Source organism: Cinclus cinclus, chromosome 27, assembly GCF_963662255.1.
Source record: "Cinclus cinclus chromosome 27, bCinCin1.1, whole genome shotgun sequence".
Taxonomy (NCBI): domain Eukaryota; kingdom Metazoa; phylum Chordata; class Aves; order Passeriformes; family Cinclidae; genus Cinclus; species Cinclus cinclus.
Window position 1 is genome coordinate 6,571,880 of NC_085072.1, and position 17,575 is coordinate 6,589,454.

Consider the following 17,575-nt stretch of genomic DNA (forward strand, 5'->3'; position numbering starts at 1 on the left):
ACCCCAAAAACTTCCCCTCCTCAGAGGTTTTTTTCAAGGAGGCTGAGTGAAACCATGCTGGAGCAACATGGAATGTATGTCCTGGGAGAGTTGTGGCACCTGCTGCCTGTGGGACCACAGCTCTTCATCTTTCTAGAGGTCATTTCATCCCCTGGAGAAAACCTTTTTCTTTGAGTTTTGAGATTTTTTTTTTTCCTGGAGAGATGCAGGTGGGACATAATTGGAGATGGAGTTTTGTTCCATGGCTGGTTTCCTTGCTGAGCTCTGCTCTGCCTGCCTGGGCAAATCCTGTGGGCGTGAGGAGTGATGAGCTTCTCCACTCACTGCAACTGTGCTGACAACCCTGTCACTGGTGGTGGCAAGGATGGCCCTGCTTGTGAGTGTTTTGGGTGGGATGAGACCTCGTCCTTATCACATAGAAAAAAAGACCAAGGCAAGGGGGGGGAAGCAGGACACTGTCTGAGGGGTGGCATGGAAAGTCACCATGGGCCAAGCAAGATGAGAGCAGGAACATGGAGAGATGTGGCAGGTAGCACCATGTGGGGGGACACTGGGGATGAGGAGGGCACTCCAGTGTGGGGGTGGGACTCAGACACCAGTAGATGGGGTCACAGAGCTGGTCCTCATGTCACTAGAAGGTGGTCTTGGGTGACAGGAGATTGTTTCAGATGACAAGAAGGTGGTCTTACATGAACAGGAATAGTTTTAGGTGGTCAGGAGATGGCCTCAGATGTCTGGGAGGTGGTCATGGTGGATCAGGAAAAAGTTTTGAATGGCCAAGAGAGCCCCATCCTGACTGTGGTGCAGCCCTAACTGGTGAAGGTCTGTGCCCAAATGTCCTTGCTGCAGGGACCTGCTGTAGGGACCTGGAGAGACAGGGGTGGGGTTTCACAGTCTCCCTAGGAGAGGACATCACATATGCTCTGGTTCTGTGGATCCCTGTCAGGGGACATCATGTGTGTTGTCACCCTGGGGTCTGGGGTGTACTGACGTTCTCCAAGGATGGGGACATTGAGCACCCATGGCCAGTAGGAACAAAGACCAAGATCTGGTGCAGCTGAGGGGCTGTGGGAGCTCTCTCTGTCCTGGGGTGTAACGAATCCTCCTCTTCCTCCACAGCCTTACCAGCAGCTGCCTCACCAGGATGAAGGGGACAGCCAATGTCAACTCCACTGGCCGCAGCCACTACCAGTCTGCCATCCCAGTGCCCCGTGCCATGGCCCATGGCAAACTGCACACCACAGCCCCCCTGAGCACCCCAGGGTCCCCTGTCCTCTACAGGGCTCCATCCCCTCGGCCAGGGAAGGTGTCAGCCCCCAGTCCCAAGACTCTCAAGCCCAAAGCCACTGGAAAAGCTGCTGGCCATGAGCCGGCCAAGGGCAGGGAGGGAAGCCCCAGTGTCCCAACTCATGGTGGGCAGAAAGCCCCGTCAAGACCCCTGGTGTGCCCTGGGAAATTGCCAGAGGTAGGAGACAGTGGGAGGAGAGGAGCAGGCAGGGTGGGGGAGCCTATGGCTCCCCTAGCACAGGGCAAGGGCAGGGGGCGGCTGGGAGGGTCCCCTGGGAAGGGCAGCAGAACAGACACAGCAAGGACAGGGGATGAGTCTCACAGTGGCTCACAGGGGAGGGGGCCTGTATTTGGGTCAGGGGCCATCACTTTCTTCTCAGGGCCCCCACACAGCCGCCCCATCACTGCCACTGTGGCACCCTTCCAGTACCGGTGAGTCCCTGGGGATGGAACATGGGGGAACATGGGGCTGGAGGTGCTTGGGGACATGGGGCTGTGGGAGGCATGGGGACAGGGGGAGGCAGGCAGGCCCAGGAGGGGTGGCTATGGGAAATGGTGGGGTTGGGTCAGGGGGCTCTGTACCAAAAGGAAGGTTCCCACTGGATTTGGGATGCTGGGGTTTCTAAGGCACCCATGGGAGCTGATGTGAGCCAGGGGATGGACTTATTGAGGAATAGGGTGCCATGAGACCAGTGTCCCCAGACCATGGTGGAGCCTATGGCTCCGCCTTCTCATCTCCTGGGGGTCCTCAGCCAGTTACCCCTGATCACTCACCCTCACCCCCCTCTGCCCACAGGCTGCAGGAGGACCAGGAGCATGAGAGGGCCACATCCCTGGGTGATGAGTACTCTGGTCCTGAGAAGGGATCTCACCCTGACCCCAAGCCAAGAGGCCTGAGTGAGTCCACAGGGGTTGGCCAGGAATAGGGATGTCCTGCTGGGGGGCTGCTGTGATAGTGCCAGGGGATGGAGGCTCATGCTGGAATAGGTTCTGGGCCTGGAGGTCAGGGGGTTGGTGGGGGGAACCCTCACAGTGGAGGTTCTCCAACTCCCTTGGGAAAAGCTCGTCTGCAGTTCCTGCATCAGGTGACCTCCGTGGCCAAAACCCTACACTGTGAGAAACACAGGGGACTGAACCCAGGGGACTGAACCCTGTGGGGACAGTGCCAGGACATCATGCGGGCTGGCTCCTTTCCCTACTCTTCCCGGTTTCCGAGCAAGCTCCAGGAATGACCCATTTCCAAGGAGCCGGCATGGAGGGACCACTGGGTCCCCACACCCACCACCAGGTCACCCCCTTTCTCGAGGCCTGAACACAAGCTCCCCGCTGCAATGCTGAGGCCACCCCAGTCCCCTCGGGCGCTTGCTTTGGGGGGAGATTTTGGAGAGGCAGCTCCAGGGAGGATGCTGGGGCAGTGGTTGCCAGGGCAGTGGCAGCCGAGGATGGCTGGATGCTCCAGAGATGTGCAGGGAAGGGGAAAAAGAGAGCCGGGAGCTTCACCGGGTGATTTGAAGGGACAAGAAGTCATTCAGACCCACGGTGGCTCCTGGTAGAGCCCGGCTTTGACCTGGAGTCCCAGCACCTCAGACAGAGAATAATCAGCGCTGAACCCCGATTTGGAAAGTGCTGAAGCCAGCAGCAAGTGGGAGGATGTTCCAGGAGGAAGCAGGAGGGAGCGAGCGGGGCTGGCAAGCGCCCAGTGCAGCTGCCCTGCTCCTTGGGGAGGTTTTGGGATAAAGCCGAGAGGGGTCGGCACCGGGGAAGGGGCCGGATCCTTTCCCTCAGTCTATGCTCCAGCTTCCCCAGCCCACGGCACCGCGGGCCCAGCCAGAGGGGGACATTGGAAGACCCCCAAGAATCACCTCACCAGCCCCAAAAACGACACAACACCAGCAGATTTGCCCCCTACAGCAGGACCTGTACACAGGCAGCAGTCTTCCCCCGAATGGCTTTGGGGTGCAGCTTGTGCACCCATCCTACCCCAGCACACCTCTTAGTGCAGAACACCCCTTTTTTTTTTCTTTTTTGGATCCTTTATAGTCCCATCTAGGCGGAGTTATTTGGGTCTCTTCAGCACTACCACGGGCTGAACCCGGGATCACTTGCCCGGGGGCGGGCTGGGGGGCTTGCACCATCCCCGGTCCTCCCGTCCTTATCTCGGCAGCCGTGATGGGCTCTAATGCAATATTTCCCGGCGGTTGCCATGGCAGCCCGCGTGAGGTCACCAAATAGACTTAATTCAGCCCTCCCGAGGGACGGGTAATTAATGAAAAATGATGATAACCAGATCCCACTCCCCTTCTCTTCCCCCCCCCCCCCCCCCCCCCCCGCCCCTCATTCCCTAGAATCAGTGGAGAAGCCCCGCTAGGTTTGGGGGCCATAGTGTCCCTCGGGAGATTCCTGGGGCCACCCTGGATCTTGCTGCCCAATTTGGGGAAAAGTAGGGATGCTTTGGCCCCCCGAGAATGGGTGCGCAGTGTCTAGGTGGGTGCGGGATGCATGGCGGGCGGAACAGGGAGTTCTTCAACGCAGGGTGCTGGGGCGTGAGACCCCTGCGATGGCTTCATCCACCTCCCGCCCAGCGCCCAGCACCCACCACGTCCCTGCCTGCGAGGGGCTGCGGAGCGGAGCCAGCAGGCTGCGGTCGCGGGGGCCATCGCCGGCTCCCCGCTCGCCAGCTTCATGCCTGGCCCCAGAGGTCGTGTGTCATCGCAGGGTCCCGCACGGTCCCGCACGGTTCCGCACGGAGAGCTGTCCCCGGGGTCCCGCTCGCTCCCTCCGCCCCCCGAGCTCCGCCGCACGCGCCCCCTCCCGGCCCCGCCCCGTGGCGCGCGCCCCCTCCCTGCCCTCCGCGGGCGCGCGCGCCGCGCCCCGCCCCTGCCCGCGCCAGAGGAGGGCGGGCCCTTTTTGTTCGCCCCTGACATTCCGCTGGTTCGCTGTGTCCTGCCGGCGGCGGAGCGGCGAGGTGGGGCCGTGCCACTCAACCCCCCCCTCCCCAACTCCCCGCCCGCGCCATCCCTTCCCCTCCCCTCTCCGCCCCGCCCCGGCCGGTGGGACGGGCGCTGACGCCTCCTCTCCCTCTGTCTCGCCCGGTGTGTCCTCGGTGCCGCAGCAACAGCAGCAGTGCCCGGCGGGTTAAATGGTTGCAGCGCGGGGATGCTGGGGAGTAACCTCAAGAGCCTTCCCGACGTGGAGCTGGGCGAGGAGGAGCGCGGCTTTCGGCGGGGCCCCGACGGCAGCACCGTGATGCCGAAGCGGGCGAAGGCGGCGGCGGCGGCGGCCGCGGGGCCGCGGGGCGCGGAGCTGCGCGTCTTCAAGGCGAGCAGCGCGGAGGGGCGGCTGCCGGCGGGCTCCAACCTGCGCAAGCAGAAGTCGCTCACCAATCTCGCCTTCCTCACCGACGCCGAGAAGAAGCGGCAGCTCTATGAGCCTCGCTGGAGCGACGACATGGCCAAGCCGGCAGCGCCGGGGACGGCGGCGGCGGGGAGCGGCGGGCGCGGCGGCCCCCGCGGGCGGGACGCGCCCGCCATGTCGCGGAGCCTGTCCCGCTCCGAGCACTCGCTGCTGTCGCCGCGCCCCGCCGGCCCCGCAAAGCCGCCGGCCGCCGGGAAGCCCAGCCGCATCCCCCGCGGGCCCTACGCCGAGGTGAAGCCCCTCAGCAAGGCCCCCGAGGCGGGCGGCGGCAAGTGCGACGACGAGCTGCTGGGCGGAAAGGGGCCGGCGGTGGCGGCGGGCACCGAGGAGAAGCCGTACCTGAAGGTGGACCCCGAGCTGGTGGTGACGGTGCTGGGCGATCTGGAGCAGCTCCTCTTCAGCCAAATGCTGGGTGAGTGCAGCCGGCGTGACCGCCGGGCCTGACGTCGAGATGGGAATGGCCAGTGATGGCAGCTGTAGACATCTGTGCTCCTGACACTCCGTGAGGACCCACTGGTGGCCACCTCAGTATCTTGAAGCAAAGGGAGGCTGAGGGGAAAGGAGTCAGCCTCGGTGTCCTCAGTCACTTAGAATGACAGAATGGTTTGGGTTGGAAGAGGCATCAAAGCTCATCCTTATCCACTCCCTGCCGTGAGCGAGGACACTTTCCACTAGCCCTGGTTGCTCCCAGCCCTATCCAACCTGGCCTTGGCCACTGCCAAGGGATCAGGAAGCCACAGCTGCTCTGGGCAATCTCTGCCAGAGTCTTCCCACCCTCACAGGGAGAATTCCTTCCCAATATCACGTTTACCCCTGCCCTCTGTTAGTGGAAAGCCATTCCCCCTTTTTCTGTCACTCCAGGCCCTTGTCCTACAGTCCCTCTCCAGCTTTCCTGGAACCCCTTGAGGCACTGAAAAGGGCTTTAAGGTCTCCCCAGAGCTTTCTACAGGCCGAACACCCCCAGCTCTCCCAGCCTGGCTCCAGAGCAGAGATGCTCCAGTCCTCAGTAGTCATCTCCAAGGCATGATTGAGGGAAGGTGCTCTCACCTGCCTCTTGCCTTGCAGGAAGGGCATTACATCCACACAAGGAGCAGTGGCAGGTGGTGGTGGAGCTTGTCCTCCCCCACGTGTCTTGTCGGCCATCCCTTGTCTCAACACCCAGGAAACACGATGGAGGCTGCACAGCTGGGTGCCACAGCTGCTCCCCACCATCAGCGTGGCTCGCCCTGGGGGTGACCTTGGGAAGCTGCTGGTGGAGATGCCCTGTGAGGGGGTCTCTGCTGCTGCTCCATGTTGGGCAGATCCAAAGCTCCACTAAGGTCTGGGGCTCTGGCAGAGGAGGGTTCTCCAAGGGTGCTGCTGCAGGATTTGCATGAGCCAGTTTCAGGCTGTGGCTGCCTGTGCTTTGCTATCCCTGTGGGTTTGATCCCCAAGCTTGTTGTGTACATTGTGTGTGTAGTGGATTTCCATGAGAACCACGAGTGCTGGCCTAATGCTGGCTGTGCCCCAGAGCTCAGAACCCCCTGCCCCGTCATGGGCTGCAGCGTTGGGTCTCAATACAGGTGAGCCCAGCCCTTGCCATTCTCTCATGCTGCATGCTGATCTCTAGGAATTGTGGCTGCCTCGGCAGCTGTCTGCTTCCAACTGACACCCTGTCTTCCCTGCATCCCAGCCAGCAGTTCCTGGGGTCTTGGCTGGGCAATGACTGTGCGGGCTTGTGACTCTGAAGAGCTGTGTTTGGTCTGGCAAACTGGCATGAGAAGGTGGCAAGGAGGCCTGCACAGCCATCATGGTGCTCGGAGTGTTCAAGCTGGCCGGCTGTAAAGCCCTGGTGCTTGGTGGTGGTGGGGGAGCAGAAATACAGGCAGGACTGGTGTGTCCAGTCCCTTCAAGTCCCCAAGCCTGGGACCTCTTTTTAGGGGGCCAGGAGCTCCTCTGGTGCTTGAGCTGCCTTGTCCTTGCTGTATGATGAAGAGAAATGGGAGAGATTTGCCCTGGCTGGAGCCTGGGGGGGGGGGTGGTTTGGAGATGTGGAGTGAGCTGGAGTGTGTGCTGGAGCCAGACACCTGGAAAACCACACTTGCCAAGTCTGCTCCCCTGTGTACTTTTAGTTGTCCCAGGAGCCTTTGGGGTGTCACTGCAGAGCTCTGGACACAGCGTGCACCAGCATGTGCTGGCACACAGGCATGGAGCCTCCCAGACCATTGCCCTTGGCCCCCTGGCCATCCCCAGCCACGGGGGCAGCAGCAGTGCCCTTCTTGACAGGGTCTGCCCTGATGCTGGGGCATCCCAGGGCTCCCAAGTGGAAGGCCACAGACTGAGCTCGAGGCCATGGCAGGCAGAATGTGGGGATGAGCAGGTGGGATGCAGGAGGTCAGCCCAATCTGATGGATGCATCTCAGTCTGCCCCAGTGGTCCCACAGCTGGGTTTACAGACTTCTGTCCTCAGGCCTAATGCTGTGATAGCACCAAATGCCGTGGGAGCAGTACAGGATTGCAGGAGGATTTGTCACTTATGGGACTAACAGACTGCCACTCATTGATGTTGGAATGCCTGGGGGAATCTCAGTGTCCCCCCATGATGCTCTGCTCTTGGGTGGGGGGGGGTATTCCTCAGTGTCCCCAAGAGAAATCCTTGCAGGACTGGCCCGCATGGGAATGCCTTCCACTTTGTGGTACTCTGGAGTACCAGAGATCCAAGCCAGGAACTTGTGCACACTCTGAGGAAGATCACAGTTGTGGAAATGCCCCCAGCAACTGATTTGGTTTCTGGGGTGTTGCCAAGCCTCCACCTGCTTCAGTCAGGGCTGACTTTGACCTTGGGAGGTGTTCGACATCCCTTTGGACTTCACTTAGCATCTGAAGACTTGGTCAGCTGGTCCACGAGGCCCAAACTCTGACAGATCTGTCCTCTGTGTATTGCCGGTAATTTTCTAAGACACATGGACTGGCAGGCTTCCTGCAGGGGGAATCAAGGGCTGTGTCCAGAGTTGGATGGGGAGAGTACCTGGGGTGGACAGAGCAGGAGCTTCACCCTGTTGAAACTTCCCTTCCATCCCATGCAGTTGTACTTTCCATGTTCATGGGATTTGTGATGTTGAATCACACCTCCTTACCCAAGCCAGCCATGACTTGGCACATCCATGGCAGCCTGTGTGGTGGAGATGCCACCAGGAGCCTGGGATGTGGTGAGGAAGGAGCAGTGTGACAGTGGTGCTGGCACAACCACAACTTGAGGGGGTGTAGACACACACTGAGCCTCCCCTTTGCTCCCAAAGACCCCTTTACTTGTGATCCAGGAAGATGAAATCTTCCCCAGTGTGATGCTGCCTTCCACACCTGGCTTCCCTGGAAAGAGGTGGTTCCTGTGCTAGAGATGGGCCTGGAAGGAATGGGATCCCAGGAGAGTTGGATTCAGGAGAGTGGGCTTCACACCCTGCTAGGGTTGGTGAGGAGCAATGTTGGTGGAGAGCGGCATTCTCCTGGTTGCTACGGGAGATGCTTGGGAGGGAGGGAAGGAAGGTCTGCTGTTTTCATCAATCCCTTTGGCAAGTGAAACATCAGTCTGAGCTGATTGACAATGTCTGCTGAAGCACACTCTATCCAAAGTGTCACGGAAAGACCTGCAAGCTTGGTTTGTGCTGGGAAGAGAGAGGCAGAAACTGTGGGGACTTACAGCCTTTGCAGATATGTTAGTCCATGAACTTGCTGATCTGTGTTGAGAAGCCTGTGCAGCTTCTGAGCTCCTGGCCCTGCCAGCCACAGTGACTTCCAGAAACCTTTGGTCTTTGTGCCTTTGGTCTCCACACCTGAATTCTCATCTCTGCCTCATGCTTCTGCCAAAAGCATTCCCAGGCCTCACTTGGCCAAAAATACAGTTTATCCAGTAATGGCCAAATGTTACCTGTCATTCAGTCACTGCTGCTGCCTCATCTGTTCGATGGCACTGAAGCCTTTGTAGCTGAACCATGTTTAAAGAGCAGCCTGTGCAAGCCAGGAGAGGTCACGGGCACGCAGCAACCACATGTGCTTTGTAGAGGCTATTTCCATCATCCAAATTACACATTTTGCATCAACCAAAGACTAAGGCTTCTCATCAAAGCTAGCTGGCAAATGGGGTTGCTAATTACTCCAGTGCCCAACCACAGCATGAAGGGGACGGAGGACACGTGACCAGCATGGTGGAAGAGCTGGTTGTGCAGAGCTCACCATGTCCGTGTCTGCATGTGATGGACAGGGCTGTGCAGGGGCTTTTTTGTACAGGCTGTGCTTGTGGTGCCCAGTGTAATGGTTGCACTTACCTAGAGCTCCCCAGAGCATCTCTGAGATCGTGCAGCTGCTTTCTGCAGCCATTTTCTTGTCTATCTCTTGCTGGATCTGGTGTCTCTTAAGTGACTGCTGATTCACATCAACAAATAAGTGGTCAATGTTGTGTGGGCCAGAACCCAAGTGGACACATGAGATCCCAGTGGAGATGGTGTTCTCTGAAATGCTCTCTGCAGAAGTCTTCAGCCCTGCCAAACTCTTCAGTTGCAGCTATAAACCATCCCAGTCCTGCAGCCCTTGGGTGGTCCATGCTGCCCTTCCCAGGTGGCCCAGCAGTGATGTCCTTGCTGGGCAGTACATACCCACGGGGAGTCGGTACTCTTGTGCCAACATGCAGGCAGGGCAGAGCCCAGCTGTGCTCAGGCTGGTACTGGGTGGGCACAGCAGCCCCTCAGTGATGGGGAAGAGAGAGCCAAGGGTGGGAATGGGCAGATGGGCTCTGTGACAGGCAGGAGCTGCATATTGCATCTGTTTCTGGTTTAAAAAGTAAATCACAGTGCAGGAAAGACTGGCATCTGACATGTCCTGTGCAAGGACATTCTTGACCCTAGTGGAGATGGGAACTAAGTTACTCTCTTCTGATTGACATCCTTGCTGGGAAACACACAGTGTGGGCTCAAAGAAGCACTTCTGCCCCATGGCATTCCTCCCTCTACCCCATGTTGTTCCTACCAGTTTAATTAAGCACTGATGTGCCCATGGCAGCACTGGGCAGCAGTATCCAGGCTCCCTGGCACGAGACCATGAGGAGGTCAGAGACCAAGTAGCTCTTCATTGTGATGAGAGTAGGTTATTGTCTCATGAAGTGCTGCGGCTGTCCTGATACCAGCAATTCTATCCCTGTCTTAAGGTCCCTGTGTGACAGCATCTGGGTGACGAGGTCATTGGATGGGGATTTATTTCCTTTTGTCCACAGGACTCCTACCTTTGGGGTAATAGTGGGGAGAAAGGGGGTTGGTACACAGTTGTGCTGCTGCTTCCAGCCTGCTCTCAGGAGCTGACAGCAAGCTTTCTCCAGCTGAGATGGCTGCAGTGACTGTGGAGAGATGTAGATGTGGAAATGAGATCCATGGGCCCCAGAGCTTCTGCTGAAGCTGTTTGGGATGTGCCCCGTTCCCAGTGATTAAGGCAGTGTGGAAACAGGGCTGAGAAAAAAGTAAATCCAGATTTGTCTTTCAAAATTTCCCATGGAACGGTAGTAAACACTTGAAAACACATATTTGGGGATGTGCTGCTGAAACAAAGTTCTCCCCAAAGACCCTGAAAATCCCTGTTCAAATGGGGCTTTACCAGTGATTGCCTGTATCTTGCCCCCAAATCCAACATGCCTGAAAAGAAAATATGTAAATGAATAGAAAATTATGGAAAGTCTGGAAATGCTATTTGGGATCTGCTGATGGGATGTGACCACAGTGGTACCTGGGTGATGCCCCCTCAAGGCTTTACAGTCCCATGGGTGTGACTGCTGAGTGCTGCTGGGATGGACCCAGCCCACCCATAGCCATGGCTCCTGCCTGGTCCTGGTGCCTTGTGAACAGTGTGCTCCCATGTTGGCGCTTGGGGAATCACTGGTAGTTCTGGGTCCTTCTGGAGAGCATATTCCACGTGCTCCTGTTCCCAGCTTTGTGTATTTGGCTTCTCATGCTATGACATGTGTCTCTGAGCCCACAGCACTCCCTTGCAACAAGTCCCCCCACCATCAATTGCCCTGTTGTGTCCATTTAGGTTCCCAGCTCTTTGTCTTACTGTGCAGCTTCTCATGGTGCCAGAAAACAAATGTCCTGGTCTCTTCTACCTGCAGACCCCCTTGCACACTCTCAGTTGAGCATCTGAGGACAGCGCTTGTCTGATGCTTCTGCCTGTTGCACGGAGGGAGGATTTGTTCCAGCTCAGCACAGAATCAGAGCCTATACCCTCTGAGGTGTGTAACCTGTGAGTAATGCTAGCCTCCAGTGCCAGCCTGTGGCTTCCCTGGCTCAGCTGCGGGTGTGACCGAGTAGTTTGCTGTAGGGCTGCAGTCTTGGGATCAGGATTGCCTGACTGTGCAGTGTCAGGTGGACCCACTGGCACATGCTCTGAATCAGTTGCTTGTCTGGTTCGGAGTGTCTTCTGTGGCATTGTGCTTGTGGCATTAGGTGTCCTGCATGTGCAGTCAGCGTCCTGGGGTAATGTGCATGTGTGGTGTTTCTAGTACTGGTGACCACAGTGTCCTGGGTGTGTCTGTGTGGTGTTCCTGGTACTGGTGGCAGTGGTGAAGCTGCTGAGCTTGGATCCACTCCCTGGGTGGAGTGGGGATGGCTCCATGCCTCTGTGGTATCTGAGTCCATGTCCTCTCCAGGCTTCACACCTTGACTGTGTGTCATACAGAACTGTGGGGACACAGGAGATCAGATACAGTGCCGTACTGCCATATCCCCCACCCTGCAAAGTTGTGTCCTCCTCCAGACACATGAAGCAGCTCTGCTGGGGGAGCCAGGGAAGAGGTTGCCAGTTCTCCGGCTGGAAAGCAGTGAGCCAGGGAGGGTAGAGGATGTGTGAGTCTTGGAGCTCAACTGGGAAGCTCAATGTTGCCTCGTGGTGGGGTGGAGGGGCAAAAGGGAGAGTAGGGCTTGCCCATGCTGCTGCATTGCAGCTCAGAGCAGGGAGCTGAGCAGGAGGGGAGCTGGGAAGGCAGGGATGCTGCAGCCGTGAAGCTGGGAAGTCAGGGGATGCTGCATTGCAGAGCTGAGATTAGAAGCTGTGCAAATGGAAATTTGCTTGTGGCGGGGTGGGGGGGGGGGGGGGAGTGTGACACTGAGGAGTGGTGCCCAGTGCCCACCGATTTGCTGGTCCTTCCTCTAATCCAGTTCTTCCACATTTTGTTTCATGCCAGCATTTCTCTCATTCCTTGCGCTGGTTTTTGTCTTGCTCAATTGAGGGCATAATGTATTTTTTATTAATTCAGGAGGAGGACTGAGATTCATCTCCCACTGAAGGACGTACTGGAATTCACATAGGAAAACTGAGCAGAAGCTCAGTGCGTTTGGGCAGGACATTTTCCTTGCTCCTGGGAGCAGCCATGGATCGGGGAGGTGGCTCCAGAGCCTTGTTGCCATGGCACAGCATGGTATGTGAGCTCCCTGGAGGGGGACCTGAGCAGATCTTGGGCACACACGTGCCTCCGTGCTGCCCAGTGAACTGCAGGTGTGTTCTGCAGCTGGACATGTGCCTCCACCTCTGTGAACATGTGAGCGTGCCAGTGCTTTGGGAACACAGGCTTTTCCACCTGACCTAGGTATCAGTGATTCTTAATCACGTCACATTGCTCTGGTATTTGTGTTTGTTGTCTCTCTTCTTAGCCATCCTGCTCATCCAGAGGTCAGCACTTTGCAGTCCTCTTCCCTACCTGTGAGGGTCTGGCCTCAAGCATCCCCCTGAAATTACAGAAAGTTTTTATGGCAAATCCAGAAATTAGTGTCTGAAGATGTAAAGGCAGGGCTGCTCTGCCTTCCCCTCAGGCTGGGTCTTGCCCAGTGGGTAGGGAGGGGATGGTGAGCTGGCTAGGAGGGGCCCAGGAGGTGCCTTTCAATGGGGAACTGAAATTGAGGGTTTGAGCTGCACTCACAAAGCTGTGGTTCCCTCGGCAGGTTGTGAGCCTGACTCGCAGCTACAGGTGACGCAGTGGAAGGGCCAGGCTCTGTGCCAGCTCGTTGGCTCACCAGCCAGTTGGCCGGCTTTGGCTGTGGGATTGCAACCTCTCTTGCTTGGTGAGCTGGAAGGATGGCTCATGGCTGAGGTCCTTGTTGAAGCTGCTGGAGGTTCTGTAACCCAGAAAAATGGGCCGAGCTGTTCTGTGTGAGCTGGAGGGGAAATTATAGAGCCATAGAATGGTTTGGGTTAAACCATTAGAGATCATCTTGTTCCAACCCCTGCCGTGGGCCAGGACACCTTCCACTATCCCAGGCTGCTCCAAGTCCCGTCAAATGTGACCTTGAACATTTCCAGGGATGGGGCAGCCACAGCTTCTCTGGCAACCTGTGCTAGGGCCTCACCACCCTCATAGGGAAGAATTTCTTTCTAATCTATAGTCTAACCCTGTTCCATTCAATTTAAAGCTGTTACCCCTAATTGCAGCATGGCAGATAGGTAGTGCCATACCTTTAGCATTGGAAAAAAGTAGAACCATCTTTATTTCTCATGCCAGCCCTTCTGGCTGCCAGCCTGCATGTTTGGTGTCTGGGGGAGCTGCATGTCCCACCTCTGTGTGTCTTATGCAGGGTTGTGTCATCAAGAGTGACAAAGCTGGCAGTGAGACCCTACAACCAGATAAGCTTGTTCAAGAGCACCCAGTCGTGGCCAAACCTAGCCCTTACTGGTTCTGTTGGGAACCCAGACTGCCTGAAGCTTACACCTCTGCTTTTTCATGGCCCTCAAGCAGCCCTGGCACTGGCTGTGTCCCAGCCTGGGTCTCCCAATTCCACGAGCTGGCTTGAAGCACGTTCAGAGCTGTGATGCAGGTACAACTCTGTTGCTGGCTATTTATAACATGTGAGCTTTCAGCATTGCTGTGCACTGAGAATAAATCACTGAGGAGACACTTCTCAAAATCACACATCTGTCACCCATGCGCAGCGTCATTGTCTCAGACTTCCCACGTGTCATCTTGGGGTCTGTCTTGGTCCTGTGCCAGCCTGGTTTGACACTAAAAGGGGTTTACCCTGTTTTTTTTTTTCTGGCCTGGAGTTTCAGCTGGTTAAACATGGCAGGGCCTTGTGGTCCAGATCTTGTCAGGACATATCAGCTTTTGCAAGGAGCGTGGTGGGGAGCAGTTTGGGCTCTGTAAAGCCCACCTCACAGAGAGCAGTCATAGCTTTTCATAGCCCAGCATGTGAGATGCAGGCACTGGCAGGGAGGGATGTGCATGGGGAGTGCAGGAACCTGCTCTTCGGGCTGGAACCTGTGATGATGAAACTCATCAGCTGAACGAACCCCTCAGGCTGGAAGTGTTAGGCGCTGCTGGGGTATTTCCAGTTTGCTTTATCTCTGGCCTGGCGTTACATTTCCAAGCTGATGCAAACAAGTGGAAGAATAGATAGCAGCTAATTCATATTGATCACTGTGATGTTGGAGCAACCCGAGGTGAGCTGGGGCTGGCAGAAAGTGTGCTGTGGACCATTTGATGGGGCCAGCACATCCCTCCCTGGCTGTTTCTCGGTGTGGTGCCACAGGAGACACGTTCTCAGCCTCGTGGATGCTTGCTCCCACATCCTGAGATTTCTCCCAGCTTTGGTAGTTTAGAGGCCAGAGGCAGCATTACCAGGGTGGGTACAGAGTCATGGGCTAACCTGGCAGTGGTGAAATCAGGTAAGGCAGGGTTGTTTTGGCAGGCTCCAAGGTGGGAGCACTGCTTTGTGGGAGGGGAGACAACAAAGTTCCCCTCATCTTAAAAGCAGGAGGAGAGGCATTTGACAGATTCTGGCTGGAACCTGGAACTGTCCAGCTCTGCCAGGGCAGGACCAATGTGGAGCCCAGTGTGTTGAGCCACCATTGGTGCAGGACCCCTGGCCACCCAGCTGTAGCCTTTCACAGCCACCTTGCATTTAGCCTCTAGACCTTCACTGCACCAACAGGCAGTGAAGAAGCAAGGGAAATAATGAAGTTCAGCTTCCTCCCATCCCAGCAGGGAGGATGGCAGATGATGTCCTGCAAAATTCTGCTGCTGTGAGCCCAGAGGAGCATGTGCTAAATCCTAAGGAGCTGGACTCGTACGTCAGCCAAGCTATGCAGCGCTTGGGTTTCTGCAGACTGAAGGGTGGGAGTAAATTGAGTCTGGCTCTGTTGGTGCTTGGCATGGGGCTTTCCCTCCTGCTGGAACAGGGCAGGGCAGGGCTGCTGGAGAGAAACAGCTGTGGTGAATCAGTGGGGACAGTCTGGGGGCTTTTCTCTGGGTCTGCTCCATCCACTGGGCATGGTGAAAGGTGGCTGCCCTGCACTCCTGCATCTCCTGGACCTCAGGTTCATTTAAAAATGTAACAAACCCTTCCAGGGAATTGGAGTCACCCTGGACAGGCCATGCATTGCACCTTGGGGTGGGCAAGGAAGAGAGGCTCTGGGGGCAGAGGTGCCAGTTGGCACCTGTTGGCTCCTGGTAGTGGTGGTTTCTCTCCCAAATAATGCATACATAGACTCGGTGGGGTTAAAGCCTGTCATGGCCTGGAGAACTGTGTGATTGCTGGCCACGGGGAAGTACCAGCATTTGCCTGACTCCCAGCAGGCCTGAATCTTCTCTGTAGGTAGCCTGGAGCTCACAGCTCATCATTGCAAGTCCTTTGGCAAATTCCATTTTGATGTCTCACTCTGGGTGGTGTGAGGCTGGATTTATCACTGTCTGGACCTTCTGTCTCCCATGTCCAGTGGTTGAATGCATCAAAAGCTGACTGTATCCTGACCCTGTGGGGAGCAGCAGTGACAAACCTACCTCAGGCCTCTTGCTTCTCAGCCCTGTGCCAGCAGTGCCATGGGCACGGCTGGGGTGGGGCAGTATGGGGCCCTGCCTTATGTGGTCCCTCATCTTTCTCCCCAGGGCTCTGCCTTGTGCCCCAGCAGTGCCAGAGATTGCCGTAAGGCCAAAGCTGCTGTCCTTCAACACTCCAGGCTGAGTACAGCAGCGTTTGGGGGCTGATTCACCAGCAGATTGAGATCCTCCCTCCTTACAGGCTGGATCATCTGGAGGAGGGCAGACACTTCAGCAGCAGCACCTCCAGCCATCTCATCCCATTTCCCTGAGCCCTTTTAGCTGTGCTTTTGCTGTGCTTCGCCAAACAAAGTCCCGGGGCTGCTGAAGCACTAATATCCATCATCTGGCTGTGGTTTGTAGAGCACTCAGAAATTTGGTGCTATTTTCAGTGAAGTTTTCCAAGTTGAGCTTATTGGCTCATGGGCATCTGCTCCCAGATGGAGAACATGTGGCTGATTCCTGTCAGGGGAGGGGAACGGCCCCAGTCATAAAGCAGCATGGGGGATGAGTGAGGGAATCTCATCCTGGAGCCTGTGTGATACTTTCAGGACTGTGCAGAGTGGGGCCTGGAGGCTGGGCTTTTAAAGCTGCTCATCTGAAAGCAGAATCTGCATTGAGAGGTCAGTCATCAAATATTATGGTGAGGAAAGTACAGTAACCTGGAGGTTACTGGGATTCGATCTCAGCTCAGCTGCTGTTTGCTCTGCTGGGCACTTCCCACCCTGCTCACTTTCAAAAGTGAACAGCAGGTACTTGGCAGTCACTGTGCTAAAATGGGTAAAGTTCTGGGGGCTCCTGTGAACCTCCCTGCCTGGAACTGAGAAATGAACACTGGCTAAATGTAATGGCGCGCAAACCCTGAGCTCCAAATCAAAAGTAAATTTATAGAGCAGCTTTTTCTGCCTCACATTCTCAGGTGGAGCATGGTAATGCATTTCCAAGCCGAGCTGCTCTGTGCTGCAGCCGTGACCAGTGGGATGAAGCCGCACTCTCTTCACTTTACTCCCCATTTGTCCATTGCTGCCTTCCAGGGGCAGAGGTGTGGGTTTGTTTTGTGGCTGAGATTCTCATTCCCTTTGTGGGAATAAAACAAACTGTGTTAGGTTGACATTTTCTATAGCTTCAAAGTCAAATAAAATCTGGGTTGCCAGCTTCTTTTTGTATTTCAGGAGATGCCTGTTTTCCATCCCAAACCTTACATGTTTTGCAGCTCAATAGCACATCCCAGACAATGGCTTTAGAAATCAGACGCCTGCATTTTGGACCCACAGTGCCGAGGCAATGCCAAGTGGTGCATGGGATGCCAGAATTTGTGCACATGGGGAGAGAGAAGGAGGAAGACAAAAAACTTGCTTTGATGGGATGTTTCCACAGAGATCATGGTAATGATCTTTCATTTCCATATAGCTTTTTATCATCTGGCGGAGTGTGCTCACTCATAAGCCGATGCTGCACACATCTTGTGTAGAGAGTGCAGCAGCTGTCCTCAAAAATCATGTTGTTAAGAGGGAAGCTCTGGAACAGCAAAGCGGGATCTACCCAGGCTGAGGGTGACCCCTGAGACTGCAGGGATGCTCAGGGATGCAGGAATGGATATTAGCAATTCATTACTATAAGTGTGGTCAGGCCTTGGCACAGGTTGCCCAGAGAAACTGTGGCTGTGTGGGAAGTGTTTAGGGCCAGGGTGGATGGGGCTTGGAGCAGCCTTGTCTGGTAGGAGGTGTAAGGTCAAGATGGTCTTTAAGGTCCCTTCCAATCCAAATGGTTCTGTGGTGATTCTGTGTCCCTGCACCACTGGGTACGGGAGCGACCTCGTTGCTGTGTAAACATAATCTTAGTCCTTCCCCAAATCGACATCGCCTGTGGCATGTACCTCACATCAGCCAGTGTCCAGCTTGGAGCTGTGCTTGAGTACTTGTGTTTCTGGAGTAAGAGCCCTGCCATGAGCTGGGAGCAGCAGTCAGGATTTACGGTCAGTGCTGGAGCAGGCTGCATCCCACACTGACACACAGGGTTGTTTTCCTGCCTCATCCATCCCTTTTTCCCCTGTTT

General features: G+C 56.1%; 1 protein-coding gene across 1 annotated transcript in view; it reads left to right on the plus strand.

The window, feature by feature from the left end:
* Positions 1–1,144: 1,144 nt before the first annotated feature.
* The window catches only part of NAV1 (neuron navigator 1), a 57,743-nt gene continuing 41,312 nt past the window's right edge, over positions 1,145–17,575 (plus strand). Inside the window, exons 1-5 of the mRNA XM_062509581.1 lie at positions 1,145–1,412; positions 1,668–1,719; positions 2,084–2,184; positions 3,836–4,252; positions 4,400–5,113. Of these exons, the coding sequence (XP_062365565.1) occupies positions 1,145–1,412; positions 1,668–1,719; positions 2,084–2,184; positions 3,836–4,252; positions 4,400–5,113 (1,552 nt within the window). The remainder of the gene's footprint in view (positions 1,413–1,667; positions 1,720–2,083; positions 2,185–3,835; positions 4,253–4,399; positions 5,114–17,575) is intronic.